The following is an 18,878-nucleotide window of genomic DNA, read 5'->3' as shown; positions in this document are numbered from 1 at the left end:
GATAAATACATATATGTATAACCGAATCACTGTACACCTGAAACTAACACAACATTGTAAATGAACTCTACTTCAATTAGAAAAAAAAAGTCACCTCATTCACATAAGCCCAGGTGTGGTTGAAAGGGGCTTGTTATGAATATAAAAAGATACCCATATCCTCTTATCACTTAGGAAATTCCAAGGGTCTTCAGAGCTCTGTTCCAGAAATGGAGGAGGACCACATGTGTATTTTTTATTATAAGTCACAATGTCACATAGTTCCTAGAAATGAAAGTGGATCAAAGAGAATGCACACTTCCAAGAGAAAGACCATATCAACATGCTCTCAGCAGCAGCATGTGTGTGTCTAGCTAACACTGGATTTTGCCAGTCTTTTACATTAGTGGCAACTTGGGCAAATACTGTTTTTCTCACACTTTTAATAACTAGTGGGGGAAACTTTAAGAAGAATTTTAGCAACTCTTTGTATTTCTGCTTTTATGAGTTACTAAATATACTTAGCCCACTTTTGGTATTTCTTATTGTTTTATAAAACCTTTCCATTACAGCAGTAAATATTTGTCTTTCTGTTGTGTTGTAAATATTTTTCCTAGTTATTTGTTTTTCTAACTTGTTCACATTGTTTTCTGCTACATGGAAATCTAAAATTTTGAAGTAGTCAAAATTGACAATTTCCCATAAGTTTTTTGATATCATACTTAGGACTTCCCTACTCCAAGGGAAAAAAATTTACCCGTTTTTGTCTCTAACTCCTTTAATTAAGATGTAGCTCACATATCACATGTTGGGCTGCATCCTACAGGCCTGCAAGCCTTGTAATTGCCCAGTCACGAGACCAAAGAAAGAGCCTGGTGGTGGCAACAGAGACATCAGTGGTTTATTGGACCCAGGATCTTACCTCTGAAGCAAAGTCCTGCAGCGGCACCTCCGGCTGTGGGGCGGGGCAGGGGTGATGGTTACGGGGGATGGACGTCAGGTTGGCTGGTTACCAGGGAGACTATCCTAGTGGAAGATCCACTATCCTAGTGGATGGGAAGATTAGGACGGTCAGTAGCTGGGGCCGGGGACAAGCATGTAGGCAGTTACTGATCAGGTTCTGTGATGAAGAGGGTAGGTCAGCCAGGTGAGTAGGGTGTAGGTGAGGCAGGGACTGGTCCAGCAGGGGATGTCCAGAGAGCAAGAGTGCAGCCATCTTGGGGGGCTTGACTGTGCACCATAAAATTCACTCTCAGTATACAGTTCACTGGTGCTTAGTGTTCAAAAAACAAAATTCAGCCAAGTAAATAGAGGGTCTAATTGGCCTTATTAGGTGGTTTATGATTAGGGCAGCATCCCATCTAGCACCTAGAAGGAGCTCCCAGGGGTTGCACAAAACAGAAGGTTTTTACAGGGAGAAGGGTGGGACAAGGGAGCTATTAGCCAAAGAAAAGGAAGGAATATTTTTAGTTCAAGACATCATTTGGGGGGAAGGGAACAGCAAGGGTTTCATCATGCAGATTGCCTCCTCTTCTTCTGGGGGTGGAGAGAGCCCACGTGGCAGACTACCTCCTTGGTGAAGACTAGAAGACTCCAGACTGGTTGATCAAGATTACATTTCTGGTGAAGGCTGAAACTGCAGTTAGGTCAGGTATCATGGGCTTTAGCACAAGTGACACAAGTGACCATTTTGGGCCTGTGGTTTTTCTCTTTTAACATTAAGTATATTCACAAACATCACCACCATCTAATTCCAGAACATTTTCATCACCTCAAACATAACTACTTTTAAGCCTTTGTTTTTTGGTAATCAGGCATTCCTTTATCTGGAGTTTATTTTGATGAAAGGAATGAGATAGTGGCTGTGCAGACCGTCACTGGCACACAACTGTTCTCCTTCATGCTAAGCAACACAAGTCCGGTTTTCTGTAAGGTGACAGTGCACCCAGCCCCCCACGGCGGGTAGCTGTGGCCACATGGCTCAGGGGTGATTAGGGAGATTGCTGTGTAGGGCCCCCAGAAAGGTGACTCCAAGAAGTGAGTCCGCCAGGAGAAGCACCGTGGATGTGACGGAATTATGACTGGGACTCTGAGCCACTTCCCACCATGAACTTACTTACCTTGAAGATGGACAGTCACAAGAGCTTGGGTGCCCGAGGGGTGCACAGCCGCCCCGCCTGCCCTCCTGGGGCTCCCTAGGAGATGGCAACTCGTCTTGCACTCATGCCACCGCAGTCAGGTCCGACGTGAGCACCTGAATGCAGTTCCAGCTGATCCTTGATCAGCTTTATTGTTTCCCCAGATGACGAGTCAGTTGTGGCAATATAGTAAACAATATGTGTGATTTCAGTGCCTTTTCTATAAATCAGTTGTCCATAAAATCAAGCTTATTTCTGAATTCTATAACCTGAAACTAATTAGTATATCTCATAAACTGTTTTGAAGATTATTCGCCTCTTTTAATGTAGCAAACACTAACCTTGTGTTCAGAATTATGAATACTTAGACGTACTCTTCATTTCATGGAGCTCTTGTATACACTTGGCTTATACTTCAGAAGGTACATTCTTCTAGACATTAGCATTCTTGTTGGCAAAGAAAATTCTTGTTCACAAAACAACTCAGAGACAATTGATCAAATTTGTAGATTAGTTAACACTGTTGTATCTGTTAGTTCCTGGTTTAGACAATTTTACTATGGCATGTTAACATGAAGGGAAGCTGGGTGAAGGCTACATGGGAATTCTATTGTTATAAATTTTTTGTACATCTAGATTATTTCAAAATTTCAGAAATATCATGTAACAATGAATTTTGCCAAAGTGTAATCTTTAATCTTCTTAGGCCTTTCACTGTCTGGGCAGAGATAGGTTATTGGCCTGGGCTCATGAATTCAATATTACAACTGGGTATTGGGGCTTACAGAAAACTTCATCCCCTAACACTACCAAGAGAACCAGGGATAAAGTTTTTAAAAAGTCTTACACCATTTTAGGTAAGTTAGATGTACATCCACACTCCCTGCAGAAAGCATAAAGTAAGCATTTGATGGTTCCAGTAGAGTGTTGTTAACTCTCGTCCCCATGCTGCACGTTACATCCCCAGGACTTATTTTAAAATAACTGTGAGTTTGTACCTTTTGACCCCCTTCACCCATTCTGCTCACCACCTCCACCCCTCTTCCACTGGCCACCGCCAATTTGTCCTCTGTATCTATGAGTCTGGTTTTTGGTTTTTTAGATTCCACATACAAGTGAGATCATATGGTATTTGTCTTTCTCTTATTTCACTTAGTGTGATGGCTTTAAGTTCCATCCATGTTGTCACAAATGGCAGAATTTCCTTTTTACAGAGGAATAATATTTTACATACCACATGTTCTCTAACCATCCATTGATGGATGCTTAAAATTGTCTTCATGACTTGGGTATTGTAAATAATGCTGCAGTGAATATGGGGATGCAGAGATCTCTTGGAGATCCTGATTTCATTTCTCCTGGATACATACCCAGAAGTGGAATTGCTAAATCATTTGGTAGTTCTATTTCTAGTTTTTTGAGGAACCTCCATACTGCTCTCCATGGTGGCTGTGCCAATTTACATTCCCACCAACAGTGCAGGAGGGCTCCCTTTTCTCCACACCCTCACCAGCACTTGTTTCTTGTCTTTTTGATAGTAGTCGTTCTAGCAGTTGTGAGGTGATATCTCATTGTGGTTTTGATTTGTATTTTCCTGTTGATGACTGATGTTGAGCATCTTTTCACGTACCTGTTGGCCACCTGTATGTCTTATTTGGAAAAATGTTTATTCAGATCTTCTGTCCGTTTTCTAATCAGATTATTTGGGGGTTTTTCGCTATTGAGCTGTGTAAGTTCTTTGTGTATTTTTGGATACTAACCCCTTAACAGATACATGATTTGCAGATATTTTCTCCCATTCTGTAGGTTGTTGCCTTTTAATTTTGTTGATTATTTGTTTTGCAGAAGCTTGTTTATTTTATATTTTTTGTTTATTTATTTTTGCTTTTGTTGTATTGCTTTTGGTGTCAGATCCAAAAGATAATTGCTGAGATTTATGTCAAGGAGCTTACCACCTGTGTATTCTAGAAGTTTTATGGTTTCAGGTCTTACGTTCAAGTCCTTAAGTCCATTTTGAGTTGGTTTTTGTATATAGTTTAAGACTGGGGTCCAGCATCACTCTTTTGCGTGTAGCTGTCCGGTTTTCCCAGCACCATTTATTAAAGAGACTTTCCTTTCTTCATTGTATATTCTTGGCTCTCGATCATATATGCGTGGGTTTATTGCTGGGCTCTCTATTCTGTTCCACTGATCTATTTGTCTTTTTATGCCAGTACCATATTGTCATCAGAGTCAAAAGCCTCAATGTCTTTTGAGTGAGAGATAGTGTCTTTAAAAATGAGATAATCTGGCAACGTTAAGTTCCATGTTTCAGGATCATGGATCCTAATCCATAACCAGCTGCTTTCCCGCTTATCTGTTATTGCTCGGCCGCAGAAGGCATCTGAGTTTGCGCCACTAGAATAAGAGCTGAGATCCCTATGTGACTTAAGTGGGCACTCTGGAGCTGTTAGCGCTCACTTCAGGGTGGACTCGGGACCTCGTCTTCGCGTGTCCTCTGCAGGCTCTCAGCCTCCCCGGGAGGAAGTTACCTGTCCACACCCTGTTGTCCATTGAGGTGTATCAGTACACGTTGACCCTGGTGTGAGGTCATCAGCCTGTATGAGGAGTACTTTACAAGATCTGTCCCATGAAACTCACCACTGCATCCTGGGACCTCAAAGTGAACACCATCTGTTTATGATGTCATACAGCCGCCTTTCTGTGGGAAAAGTCCTGTCTGAGGCGAGCATGGGGAGTGGTGGTCTGTGAGATGGGAGGACTGTTGGTGTGAGTTGTCTGGACCCCGAGTGCTCGGGAGCAGCCTGGGGGGCGCGTGGCCTTGGCTTGAGCTCTGAGTCTGACGTCGAGGGGCAGCGGCTGGAGAACGTCAGCCAGCTGGCTCCCCACGGCCGGTGTTCTTGAAAGGAGATCCGAGCCGTACTCCACAGCCACCCCAGTTACCAAGTCAAAAAATGAGAGAGAGGAGGCACTTTTCCTAAAGAGAGAGAGAGGGCAGCCATTTTCTCCCTGAACTCTCTTTAACTCACGGATGGGAGGAATCGCATAACACATGGTTTTCCTGTTTGGGGCCACTGCTAGCTCAGGTGTGCGGGGTGTTCATCCAGTGGAGTTCAGCCTCCTTCTTGCCTTCTTTTGCTACCACTCGTTTCTTTCTTTTTTTTTTTTTTGGCTGCACCACGCGGCATGCAGGACGCTAGCTCCCCGACCAGGGATCGAACCTGTGCCCCCTGCAGTGGAAGCACGGAGTCTAAAGCACTGGACCGCCAGGGAAGTCCTCTTGTTTCTTTCTCTTCTCTGGTTCCACCTTAGTTTGTGCTATCTTGTGCTCATCAGAGCTCTTTGGTTGCAGGTGCCAGAAACCAAATTCACCAAGCTCAGGGAACACATCTGGATCTAAGGCACAGTTTGCAGCCAAGCCCAGCTGGGCCCACCACAGAGCAGGCAGCCCCCATCCAACAGATAAGTAATAAATGCTGCTTGTCCTAAGCATTTTTACAGCAATGGGACAATAAAATCATACTCCCTGATAAAATGAAACAAAACCGGGATTTACTAATCAGAATGATAATAAACTAAATACCCAACCACTTGGAAAGGTAAAAATGGTATTTGTAAATAACTCCAGAAATTTATGGATTATACATGGATTTAAATAGCGTCACAGACTTTCCCTCTCCCGAGTGAGTCCTCCACCAAACTCATGCTTCTTAGGGCCCCAACTCTTTCTTGGACAACGACCCATTTTCAAATGAGACCTGAAGAGGCTGTGATGTAATCATAGAAAAGTCCGCGTGGTGTTCGTGGCTTGACCTGAGAATGTGCTGTCGTCTTCAAACCATCCAGAGAATCAGCTACTCCACTGAAGTGCTTTTTTTTTTTTTTACTGTTCTGTGGTTGTAACTTGGTCTCCCCAAGGTTTTGTTGGGCATGCTGTTCCAGAAGACTTGTCAATAAGAGAATTACCTGATGTGCCATCGACTTTCGCAGCTGTGTGAGACTCACCCCTGAACACTCATGTGGTTTTCACTGCCATGTTCCCCAGTGATGACCAATCCCAGATTTCCATCCTCACTGATTTTCCCTGTACGCCCGCTGCCTACAATTAACTAAGGCCTAGTCAGTAGAGTACTTGGTTGCAAAGAGCAGAGACGGGCTGTGCTCACTTAAGCAGGAAAAGAGTTTGCTGGAAGGACTTTTGACAGCTCACAGATTCAGTGGGAAGGCTTGAGAAATGGGTTCCGAAAGCAGGCAGGACTGTCGGGGGTCTGGGCAGCCACACCCAGCCATCGTGCCCAGGGACAGGAGTGCAGGGACATGGTCACACATGGCCCTGAGGGGCCTCTTACTATCACTGAGTGACCTGGGCATCCCTGGACTCTCCCCACAGATTCCAGGTTTAGGGCCTGGAATCAGCCTGACCCAGCCTTCACCGCATGGCTGTGCTCTGCCTCGTGGGCCTTCTGAACGGAAAAGTGAGGTCTGGGATCCAGCCTCCCTCTGCTGTCTCACAACAGAAGTGTTCGCTCACTCTTTAAATCATTCTCCAAGTTAGTCTCCAAGTTTCATAAAAGTCAGAACAGATCAGAACAGCTCCACTGTGATAGTTTCCCTGATAACCAGCCAACCTGACGTCCATGCCCCCTATAACTCCACCATTGAAAAGTGAGCACACGCCAATATATGTGGATTTACTCATTTAAATGACGTACATGTGTATGGCTATATATAAATAAGACATATCAGATGAGTGTTTTAAAAGGATGGGGTAAAAAATAAATAGGAACATACATTTAGTATTTCCTCCCACACGACACTGGGGCTGTTCTGCACCCTTGGCAGGCCTGCTCCTGGCCTTGGCAACCTGTCTGTCTTTTTCCTCCCAGGCTGGGCTTCCTGTCTCCTTGCCTGCAGTTAGCTGAGGCTGCGGTCTTGTGTGCCAGGTGCCCCGGCGTGGCCACAAACGTCTCTGCCTCAGCACATGGGAGAGTCACTGGGGAGCCCGAGCAGAGCCACAAGCCACGGGCCACGAGCCAGTGTCCACTTAGAGAAGCCCCTCAGCCCTCACCCGCTGCCGAAGGGCTGCGGTTCAAAAGAACAGGCCGCTTTGTCCGTCCCTGAGGCTTGGGCCTCATCTGTTCCAGCAGCTGGGGCACCTCACCATCACAACTGCACTTCATTCTTATAAGTGACCAGGCTCCCAGGAAGATTTCGTGGATTTCTTCACGTATGAACTAAAACAGTATATGTGGCTCTAAGTCATTACTATGTGATTTACTATTTTCTGATGTTGAAACCACTGAATATTTTATTTTCATATCTTGGGTTTATATATTCAAAGTGCTGAAGTACAACAGTAAAGCAAGAGTTAGGAGCAGCAGAGGACCTTTAGGTTACTAGCTTGTGGTCGACACTAGCTGTAGGTAAGTACCCAGCCGCGCGGGGGCCAGGCCTGGGAAGACAGAGTATTGTAACCCTACCGGCAGCCCCCCTGCGGGCCAATCAGAACCGCTGTGGAAATGGGCCAGTGAGCCAGGCTACTGTGTCAGAAGGGAGTCCCTTTACTGTTACGAGCAATTCCAGCTGGCCCACTAGACGCAGAGCGAATCAGCAAATTACAGAACCTCTGAGACAGAAGTTTTTAGTCCGTGCCTCACTTACTTCAACTGATTAAACTCATGAATCTGAAGTTTTTTTTTATAAAGACTAAAATTGGATGGGTTGTCAGCTTTTAAAATATCGTTAGCTTTCCTAAGTACAACCACCAAAATTAAGGTAAACCTTTCCCCCCAAATTATATAATTTTATTCCTGTGAATTCAACATTCAGGAATTTTCTTTGGATAGCAGGAGCGGCAGAGAGGACACACGTGGAAGGGAGAACTGTCCCCCAAGGAGAACTCCTCCAGAGCAAGGAGACACGTGTGGTGAAACACGTGTGAGCAGGACAGGAGGACCGTGTGCCGTGACGAGGGCGCCGGGGCTGTCCGCAGCAGGGCCTGCAACACAGAAGGACGCGGGAGTTGGTCACGCAGGTTGTTAGTTTCATCATGATAGGAAGTTCCGGAAATTTGAGTGAGAGCTGTATACTGACAGACGTGGATCTTCTAAAAATGAAGACACTTCATTCTGTGTTAAAATGACATTAATTATATACGTACTCTGCTAGTCTTGTGAAAAATGGAAAGGGTAGTAACCCACCTGGGATAACCCATTTTGAAACACAAATAGTTTATAAAATGCTGAACATTAATAATATAGATTTTCTTTTAATTAGGCAAGGAAGAGTAGTCTTCTTCAAAATTCTTGATACTATGTAGCTGCTAAACTTCTTCATACATTTTCCTCTTTTTGTGATTTTCTAAGCAAGTGTTTCCTCTGTGGGATTTGGAGTGTTGTTCTTTCACGGCTCCTACAGATGCAAGAGGAGGGCAGGCTGGGACCTGCGGGGAAGCTCCGGGGGGCGGGGGAGGAGCATGTGGGGAGGCCTTTTCCCTCGGTGCTTTCACAAAATGCCATCATCAAAGCGGAATTTCACACTCAAGGGCCTTGGCGCTCACCCCAGAGTGGGTGGTGAAGGTCCTGGGGCCCCACGTGCTGTGGGCACAGGCCAGGCCCCCCCCCTCCTGGTGGGTCCCCCCCCAAGCAGCACTGCAGAGCCGCTGGCTGCCCTGTCCCGGGCACAGCCTACCTGCGTCTGGATCTTCCCCCAGTCCTCTTCCGTGAGCTCGTGGCCACACGTGTACTCCAGCTGCTGCAGCACGCTGCGGTTGAGGGCCAGGCAGCGGTCGATCTCTGAAAAGAGCTCGTCTATGTCCGTGTGGTAAGAGCACAGCAGGCGGTGGCTGACTTCTGTGAACTGGGGACACGGCGGGGGCACACTTACTCACAGGCAGTGAGAAGTTCTGGAGGTAGGTTGAAGGGAAGCCCCTTCTTGAGTTCCGACCACCCTTCCTGCTAATTTCCCTAAGGGCCTGCCTTTGAATTGTACTTCTTGGGGAAATAGACACACGGCGATTTCCTTAATCACTCCAAGTCCAGAGAATTGGTGCAGAGATTTTACCAGAACGGGGCACCTGGTTGTAAGCCTTGCTTGTTAGCAGGGAATACGTTGATGAGAAGTTGAGAGGAGAAAGGATTAGAATTTTGCACAAGTAGTCACATGGTCATCCTGGTCTGGCGCCAGTTAGTCTTCATGGGGATGGTCACTGCACAGTGCCGCTTTCCTGGGGCCACCACCAGGCCATCGCTAATGAGAGCTGCTTCGCTTCCCCTTGCTCCACAGCATCTTCCCCTGTGGTTGCAGATTGTGAACGTTTTAAAATATGTTTTTTAAAAAACATTTAGAAAGTAATCTTTCCAAGAGAAAGATTATCTCTTTCCTTCAAACCGGTTACTCATTCTGCTTTTCTCACCAAGCTCTAAAATCATAATTTTGAACCCCACCCCTTGCCTAAGGACCTTAAAAAATAAGCTGAGTTAATCAGTTTATGGACAATTGTATGTCCCCTTGCTACAGAACACATCTTTAGGATTTACCTTAAAATCCTGTTTTCACTGCTAGCGTAAATATGGAGACGGCGTGTTACATTTTATCTCAAACTTTTGTTCTGCTTTAGAAGTATTAGCCTTAAATACAGTCTCTAATGTTCCGCCAAGCTCAGTCCTTTTATAAAAGTCTATATTTTGATACAAAAAGGTTTAGAAAAGCACAGTGATCTCAGGACAAATGAGTTAGTTGTTGGCTGTGGCATGCTGTTGCCTCCTGATGGCAGCAAACCAGAATTGCCAGGATGAATGCACGCATTTGCAGTGCAAGGTCCCTCACCTGTGATTCGTAAAATGCAACATGCCTAGATCACGTGGGAGGTATGTGGACTCATGTGTGACTTCCCCCAGATGGACCAAAATGTGTGCATTTTTGGTCCGTTAAGTGGTAACAGTTGCTCACTGCAAAGTAGTGAAACTGTGATAGCCTCCAGCCTCCCTACTCTGGACTCAGTCTGGCCTTTGGAAATATTTACTGTGTGAGTCTCTCTGATCTCTGTGAATTGTAATCTCCCAAATTAGGAATCTTTAAGTCTTCTGTGTATACCCTTCCATCAAGATGCCATCCACCCCTTTTTAAAAAAGACAAGGTCGTATAGTTATTGGTTTATTAGAAATTTAACGTCTTAAACTTTTTAGGGTTTTTGTTAGTGTTTTGGTTACAGCTGCGCAGGTTTTAGATGGCTTGCCCATTTTCCCATAAGTCCTGCATGATTTTTCAGGAACATACACATTAGCAGGGATGCCTAGACAGGTGAGTGATATTGGGATTCCAAAGGGCTTCAAGATTCCAGAAGTTGGTCTCCTTAGATGGGCTGGGAAGGAAAAAGAGTTTCATGGATTTCAGTTACATTGTAAAGACCTGGATTATCACTGTGGGTTCAAATCCAGATTCCCAGTTACTAGCTGAGTGACCTTGGGCAAGTTACGTTCGCTGTTGAGGAAATCTTATGAGAAAATACTGGGCAAGTTCATTTGTACGCCCTCCCTTTTCTTTTTAATTCCACATACAAGCGCTATCATACGATATTTGTCTTTCTCTGCCTGACTGACCACTCAGTATGAATTTATCTACAAAACGGAAGTAGAGTCACAGATTTAGAAAACAAACTTATGGTTACCAGGGGGTGAGGGGAGAGGGATAAACTGGAAGACTGGGATTGACATATACACACTACTATATATAAAATAGGTAACTAATAAGGACCTACTGTAGAGCACAGGGAACTCTACTCAGTGCTCTGTAATGACCCGTATGGGAAAAGAACCTAAAAAAGAGTGGATATATGTATATGTATAACTGATTCACTTTGCTTTACACCTGAAACTAACACAACATTGTAAATCAACTATACTCCAATAAGAAGTTAAAGAAAAGAAAAAGGCCTGTGAACAGCTGGGGCACAGGAGTAAACGGTTTTTATTAAAGAGATTTGGGGATAGGGATGTATTTGGTCTTATTTTTTTTCTCTCCCTGGTCTTCTCAAAGTGCTGTATGATATACTTGGAAAAAACCCTTTTAGTATAATTGTTTTTAGAACTTTCTAAAATGTAAGACTTCACCAGCTAGTCTAGATCGACACCGTCCGCAAGAAATGTCACGTGAGCCATGTCTAATCTTAAAATTTATAGGAGCCACATTAAGAAAAGTTTCTAAATAGGTGGAATTAAATTTAATATTTTACGTAACCCAATGTATCCAAAATATTTATCACTTCAAAATGTATCAGTTGAATAAGCTACTGAGATCTTTATATTCTTTCCTTCCTGAAAGGCTTTGAAATCCGAGCATGTTGTGCACGCGCATCACATCTCCATCTGGACTGGACGGCCACAGGTGGCTTGTGGCTCCCTGCACTGGACAGCGTGGCCTGGTGGCTCAGAAAGACATACACTAGAGAGGAGTGACCATCATGTCTGGGCATGGAGAGGTAGCCAAGCCAGGGCCACTCCGATAGCTCCTTTGTTAAACGTTTGAAGACTGATGTAAGTGGTAGGGGTGATCTGTTGTTTAAAGGGTGTGGCAGTGGTGTCTGTCACCTGATGGCTGTCTTGCTCGTCCTTCCCCAGCACAGAGCAGTCTGCAGAAGTTGGCGTCCCATCCAGAAACCACATTCCCCATTCCCCCTGTGCTAGGTGGGGCCACGTGACACAGCGTTTCCAATGGGAATGGGGTCTCTGGGCTGGACACACAGGTCTCTGAGGCCCAGGGGATGGTAGGACAAAAGGATGGTGGGGGGACAGCATCTGTGTCTCACAGGGTGGCATGCTGTGACTCAGGTCACTGAAGCTTCTATTTTCAGTTGTTGAAATTAGGGGTTTATTTGTTTCAGCAATTAGCAGTGTCCTGGTTGAGAGATTGTGGCTCTTTCACGGAACCGGGCAGGATGAAAGGAACTCAGCCCATCGAACCTCGCAGTCATTTAGGTGTGTGATGCGTGGAACGTGTTCTCCATGGACGTGGGGGACTTTCCCATTTCAAGTATCCTACTCTATTGGACATCCCGTGTGCGCGGTTTGTCTGTTCATTTGTTTTTATGTGGATAACCTGGCGGGATGCCATGTCTGTGTAAGTCACCTCCATTAGAAGTTGCCTTCACGGACCTGGCGTTCCCTTCCAATTCCCATCTGTCCTGCAACAAGACTCGAGCCTGCGCGGGCAGCGGGCAGCGGCTGTGGTGAGTGAGCCTGCCCAGCCTTGGTCCCTGGGTGTTAACCAGGATGCGTGCTGGGTTTCAGGGAAAGGCCGTGCTGTAACACGGCAGGCGGCCCACGGGCTTTGAATCCAGGCACCTGTGTTTTGGGGTTTTGCATGCAGTTGATTTTCAGCCGTACTTGGAGGTCTGGAGGAAGATGCTTTTCCATCTATGAATCCAGTTCTGTTTCTTGCTGATTCTAATTACACTTGCCTGGCAGCTGGACCCTAGCTTATGGGCTCCAGCTGGCAGTGTTTCATTTTCTCTGTTCCTCAGCCTTTCAAATACCTGTAATCTCCAAATAAATTACTGAAAGTAGAAGAGTTCCCTATACTTTATAAAAGGAAGAATTACTTGGAAATGCATACAGCTGCCTTCCAATTAATGTTTTATAACTCAAGTTTTCTGTAAATTGGGTTTTCTTGAAGTGTGAGAGATTTCCCATTTAGACCTGTAAGGTAAGGTCTTTTCTTCCTCCAGAATTATACCTCAGAATAAAAAGGGATCACGTTCTATTCCAGAGTATCTCAGATTATGAGGTATGTTCTCAAATTAGTTCTGAACAGAAGTGCTACTTGGAGCAGACAGGTTGGTGTGAAAGGATCGCAATGCTTCTTCTCAGGTGAGGTCCCTGGACCCGCATAACTTGTTAGCAATGCCAACTCCCGGGCCAGCCCCGCCCTCCTGGGTCAGAACCTGCAGGTAGGAAGCAGCCGTCTGTGGTTTAACAACCCCCACGGGGTTCTGATGCTCACTCATGCTTGAGAACTGCCATCATAGAAGTTTCCCGATTAATTTTTGAGTCAAAGTTATTTAACACAGCTTTAGTCATCATTCCTGGAGACGTAACCACCCAACTCCCAAGTGTGAGGTGTCCCCGTGAGCTTTCAAAGGTCACTTAAGAGAGCAACGGAGTAAATGTGGAGGCCACGAGTATTTATATATCCCTCTCTGTATATATATGTTAATGTTGTCACGTGTGTGGCGAGGTATCTCTGTGGTGCTCTTCCCACACGTTGAGTGAGTTCTCACGGCTTGAGTTGGAGCTGGTGTGCACGGCGCTGGGTCCCACGTGGCCCCAGTGGGGACAGTCCCTGATGTCGCCTCCCTGCGCTGCAGGCCGCCTCCATTCCTTCTCACTGTCAGCTCAGGCGCTGGGAGTGCTGCGCTCAACGCTGGCCCACCGTGCAGAATTCTCCCTGGGTCCCCGGGTTCCCGCCTCTGTTTGTCTGTGGGTCGCTCTGTACGCCAACCACGGGGGACACAGCAGAAACACTTGCTGAAGAAACGGGCTCCTCAGTTTTGCAGATGCAGCCAGTGCCTCTGTGGAGGGCGGGTCTTAATGCGCCTGGCCGGCCGCGCTGGTCTCCGACCTCAGTCTGCTCCCTGCCCCTTCGTCTCTTCGGGGGTTTTCTCCATGACACGGCTGGTTGAAACTGATACCGTTGTCAAAGAGTGTTTCCTGCCTCTTTCCCTCCAGGAAGGTGGGGCACACCCAGAGGAGGCCGTGAGTCTGGTGGGGAAGCAGGCAGGGGCTCCGGGGCGATGCTCGGGTCTGCAGAGGCCGCTTGAAAACAGCCGCTCCCCGCCTGGAACCACGTTCTGAACGGGCGAGGTGCAGGGTCAGTGCCGGACGCAGGTGCGCTCGTTTGTAGTTTCCTGTCCGCCACACCTGGCATCACTTTCACACTCGTTAACGACCATGCTTTCTTCCTCGGCTTAAATGGAAAGCATGTCGTAAATGAGAAAAATAACAATCCCCTTTATATGCAGTGGTGGTTAAAGACTTAAAATGCAGGTTATTCAACCTAAGCTAAGTAATTTTGCCTTTACCCTGCCGTTTAGCTGTGGCAGGGTGAGGGATAGGAAGCACAGATGGGTCCCAGAGGAGCCTGGGCCGGGCCGGGCCGCGGCACATCTTGTTCCTTTAACGACAGGGCGCCCAACCCAGCAGGAAGGCGGGGTGGGGCCGGGAGAGGGTGCGGAAGAGAGGGTCTGACAGCGAGGTGCAGGGGCAGAGGAGGAGCGGGCAGGCGTAGGCCAGGCGCCCCCGGCTGCTTCCTCACCCTCACCGCCTGCAGGGGACACTGCCGTCCCCACCTCGCCCTCCATCGCTGATGCCAGCTTCTCCCCAGCCTCGCCCCCGCCTCTCCTCAGGAAAGGCACTACTTTGCCGTAGGGATCTTCCGGTCTGGCCAGACTCACTCAGCCCACGAATGACCGTCATGCTCCTCCGTCTCTGCGACCTCTGCACGGCCGTGCGTCCCCCGCGCCTGGGCTGGACGTGCGCTCTCTCCGGACGCCCAGAGAGCACTTTTGGCCCCTTCGCTTGACACTTGTCACCGGCTGGGTGCTCATACCTTTTTCCTGTGTGTATTTCTTATCTCCTCGTTCCTTAGATTCATCTTGGCGAGGCCCTTAGCGTTCAATAAAAAATGTCGACTTTAAGTTTGCAATAGATTAGAAAAGGAGACACATACATGCCCTAATGTGCATATTCTAAAGGACTGCAGTACAAGTTCCTTTGTGGGGATTAAAAAAAAGGACAGTGTCTGCGTGGAATGATGCTGAAGGAACCTGCCGTGTCAAGATTCAGTGGGGCATCAGTGTTTGGCTTCTAATTATAACATTGACGTTAGCTTGTTAATAAACATACCGAAAATCCTTCAGTATATATTTATGGCAAATTTCTAAAAGTGAACTGATGTGACTGTCTTTATTCTTGTGCTTCAAGTATTGGAAAGTTAGCAAGGGTAATATTTTAAAAACTTAAATCATTATATATTTACGGACTACCTATCGTGGCCAGGTTAGAGCAATGTCCTAAGTGTAGCTATTATGAAATATTTCTTAAATGTCGAATTCCTGTGTGATTAGCATCCTTGCTTCTCCTGAAGGTCAGAGGCCTTCAGTGATTGAAAAGGCAAGCACCACACACGCAAAGACGATCGAGGTCTAGTTTTCAAACTAGTGGTTAATATTAATTCTATGGACAAAATACATAACTTTTTCAATTAAAAAAATGAATATCTTCTTATATTTTTCTTTTTAAGTCTCACATTTCAGATATTTGATAAATTAAGTAATTACAAATTCAGGTTATTGATATATAAAGCAATTACTGGTCATTTACAAGTACATCCTGGCTAAACAGTAAAAAAAATATACTAACAAAAGTGCCCAGGTGAACTCTGTCTGCCCAGGAGGCCCCTCTCAGCATCCATCTTGATGTCAGCAATTGCTTACTAATGTGTTGACTTACGGCCGCCCTCAAAAGCAAAGTGAAAAGCCTGGAATTTACAGCATATCAATGAATCAGTTGATAAGCTTTTACTGGTTTAATATCCTCCCCGTCTTGCTGCTTGGAGCCACTTCAAGTTAGCAACAGAATGTTTGCCATCTCTATGTGATAAAGGAAGCCAAAGGACTAAACAAACTTTAAGACCATTATGCTGTTTGGCGAGATGTAAATGAAAAAAAGTAAGAGAAATCTCCTGCGGGAGGGTGTGGGAGTGGCAGCCCCTAAAGTCAACCACAGCATCTGACAAATCCCTAACCTCACTTTTTAAACAATGGTCAGGACTTTTAGCTTGGGTTGAGATAGTATAATGCATTTGAAAAGTTTTAATTGCAGCAATAAAAGGCCATACCTCAATTATATGACATATGCTAGCAGAATTTCTAGATAAGGATCAAAGGCATTCAAGGACCAACCACTGCATTCTGGGCAACACTTGGGCTTTCTGTACACACTGGTGACAGGTATGAGCACAGCAGCTCTAGTGACCTCTCCAGGCGGCTTTGATCTGAGTTCACCAGACGATGCAAGAGCGCACCAGGCCTCCTGGATCATCCCTACGGCCCCAGCGCCCTCCATGACAAAGGCGCTGCTGACTCAAGGTTACTTTCTGACACTTACTTGTGGGTACAAAACTCAACATTTGACCCGCACAGTTCTTAACCACGGGACTGCCATCTATTTAAAAGAACCTACAGTGTGACACAACTTCACTTTGCTCTGCTTCAGTCTTGTTAGGAATGTGCCAGTGATATTTCAAAGCGAGGCAGATCTGTGGAGAGAAATCCTCAGCATATGGAAGCATGACTATTTGTAGAAAGATGACCTCTGTATTCTACTTAGTTAAGACCCAGTAGATGCAGGAAGACTAAGGTAAGAAAAGACTTCATTAATCCCCTCTGCAACAGAAGAGTGAAAATGCAAGGCCACAGTTCTTTTGCAAGTAAGATAGATTAATTTATAAAAATAGAATGGCCTGAGCTAATCTAATCTAGAGTATTAAAAACATATCCATCTTGGTGAGATCTTGAAACTTTAAAGGAAACAAGCACTTCCTCATTTATTGTGCCTAAAAATATCACATTATTATCCCTCTTTGCCTTTCTTTTCTGTTGATTAGACTTCTTTTCCCTGAAGGTAATTAAACCAGTGGTTCCCAAGTATGACAAAGAAGTTTTCACCCATCTGCCAGAAAAGAAAATAAGTGAATTCAGTGGAGTGAAATTTCTTAAAGCTAAATGGTTCAGTGTAAAGGCATATCCTTTAGTGTGTGATCAAGTATTTCCAACTTTCCTGGTGTTGAAAAATAGTCCTCCTTTTATGAGATGATTCTGACGGTGTATGATGCTTGGTTTTAACTCTTACTTGGCAAAATAGAAAGGTTTTGAAAGTTGGCAGTGACCTTGTTGGAGCCCCGAGTCTCTCTTTGACCATCGGTAGACTCCAAAGGTCTGGAGACCACTGGAGTACAGAATTGCAGCAGGCTGCTGGGGGAGAAGGCAGAAGCTGCGGCAATGTCTTGGTCTCACTGACCAATGAGGTGGTAGATCCGACATTTATCTATCTGCCTTGGGCAGCGGGATGTATCACATGAAATTTGCAATTTCAATTGTGTAGACTAAACGTAAGACGAATTTGCATTACTTTAACTGTCACCAGTGGTGAGTATGGAGATACAGCTTAGAAATGTGGCTGGTGGTTGCACGACACCCCAGATTCAAGAACTGTTGTTCCACAGGTAATGAAAAATTTTACCATATCTGATACTATGGTCACTGCACATTTTGCTTTGTAAACGCTCCAATTTCTAAAATTCAAACACTGGATCCCTCATAGTACACTGACCTAAGTTCTGTGCACATTTAGGTTGTGAGGAGGGTGACGGGGTGAAGACACGGGTGTCAAACTGCAGAGCTGAAAGGCAGGCCTGTGCAGGAAACCTGGCACTCCTGGAATGTCCCTGTCACAGAGCTAGTCTCCCGCCCCAAGGAGCCTTGATAAACTCACTGTGCACTTTGGCTTTGGAATTTATCTTTCACTGCATCTATTACTAGGAAACCTACAGACCCCAATTCTTCTGAGGCTGGGCTTCAGGGTACATGTTTAGCTCTGAAAAACTGTAAAGATGAATATAATGAGAATCCAGGACCAAGAGTTATATTTTTATTTTAAATATCTTCACCTGTGATTTCTAGACTTTAAAGCCTCATTATACTGACAAGCTTAAGTTAAAGTATTTTTACAGGTATTTAAAGGAAAATGATCAGTTCAAACTTATTTTTTTACTGAAACACACGTTTGTTCCTTGATGAACTGAATAAATTCAGTTTCTATCATTAGAAAAATGCTATTTAATTCTTTTGTAAAATAGGGTATACTATTAAACTAGATAAAAGTCTTTCCTAAAGGCACCTCTGGATGATGATTTCTTTCTTTACTAACTCAGGGTGCATGGTTGTTTCATGTCTAACATTCTTTGTCATCAGGCTGTTCTAGTATTGCACTGTGAAATACTTATTCTACTCACAGGATTACATCTTTTAAAAACCACAAGAAAATAGCCGAAACCCCTAAAGAATATATGTGTCTTAATGTATGTATAAGCCAATGCTCTACTGTTACTAAAAATCCAAGTGAAGGCGGTCACTTTGCCTCATCGACCGTCAATGTGTCCAGTGCTTTTCTGCACAGCGGCCTGGCGAGGTGGGGGCCGCTGACCCCTCGCTCCACCTGCAGCGTCAGCGTCGAAGCTTCTACCTCACACTGGGGTCACCAGGCCATTCCCCCTGCCAGAGCACGGGCAGAGCTCAGTGCCCAGTACGACATCTATGTTGTATTCTACTAATTTTATTCATTCACTTAAAAAGTATTTACATAATTAATCCATGTGGAACTTTTTTGAGGATAAGGTATGAAGTAATGTCTATTTTTCTCCTTCACGTGAATGCATAAATTAATTGATTTTCTCAATCTTTTTCTTCACTGATCTCATATGTGTCCTTTACTGTAGACTTAGAATCCCTGTGCACTGAGGTGGGTGACTTTCTGCTGGTTCATCACCTGTTCATCTAACATTTCACAAGAATCTTAGTTACCAAAATTTTATATGTATTTTGATATTTAACGAGGGTGTTCTACCTCATTACAACCTTATTGGGATATAACTGATGTACAACATGGTGTAAGTTTAAGGTGTACAATGTGATGATTTGATGCATTT

The 18,878-nt window shown here is 45.1% G+C and overlaps 2 protein-coding genes across 2 annotated transcripts in view; one reads left to right on the top strand and one right to left on the bottom strand.

The window, feature by feature from the left end:
- The window catches only part of LMBR1 (limb development membrane protein 1), a 175,560-nt gene that overhangs the window by 147,203 nt on the left and 9,479 nt on the right, over positions 1-18,878 (top strand). The window lies entirely within an intron of this gene.
- RNF32 (ring finger protein 32) overlaps positions 7,936-18,878 on the bottom strand; it is a 38,799-nt gene continuing 27,856 nt past the window's right edge. The window contains 2 exon segments of the mRNA XM_029233652.1: positions 7,936-8,115; positions 8,808-8,975. Coding sequence (XP_029089485.1) covers positions 7,936-8,115; positions 8,808-8,975 — 348 coding nt within the window.

The sequence above is a fragment of the Monodon monoceros genome, unplaced genomic scaffold, assembly GCF_005190385.1.
Source record: "Monodon monoceros isolate NGI ecotype Baffin Bay Population unplaced genomic scaffold, NGI_Narwhal_1 Super_Scaffold_2, whole genome shotgun sequence".
NCBI lineage: Eukaryota > Metazoa > Chordata > Mammalia > Artiodactyla > Monodontidae > Monodon > Monodon monoceros.
This window is presented reverse-complemented; position numbering and strand designations above follow the sequence as displayed.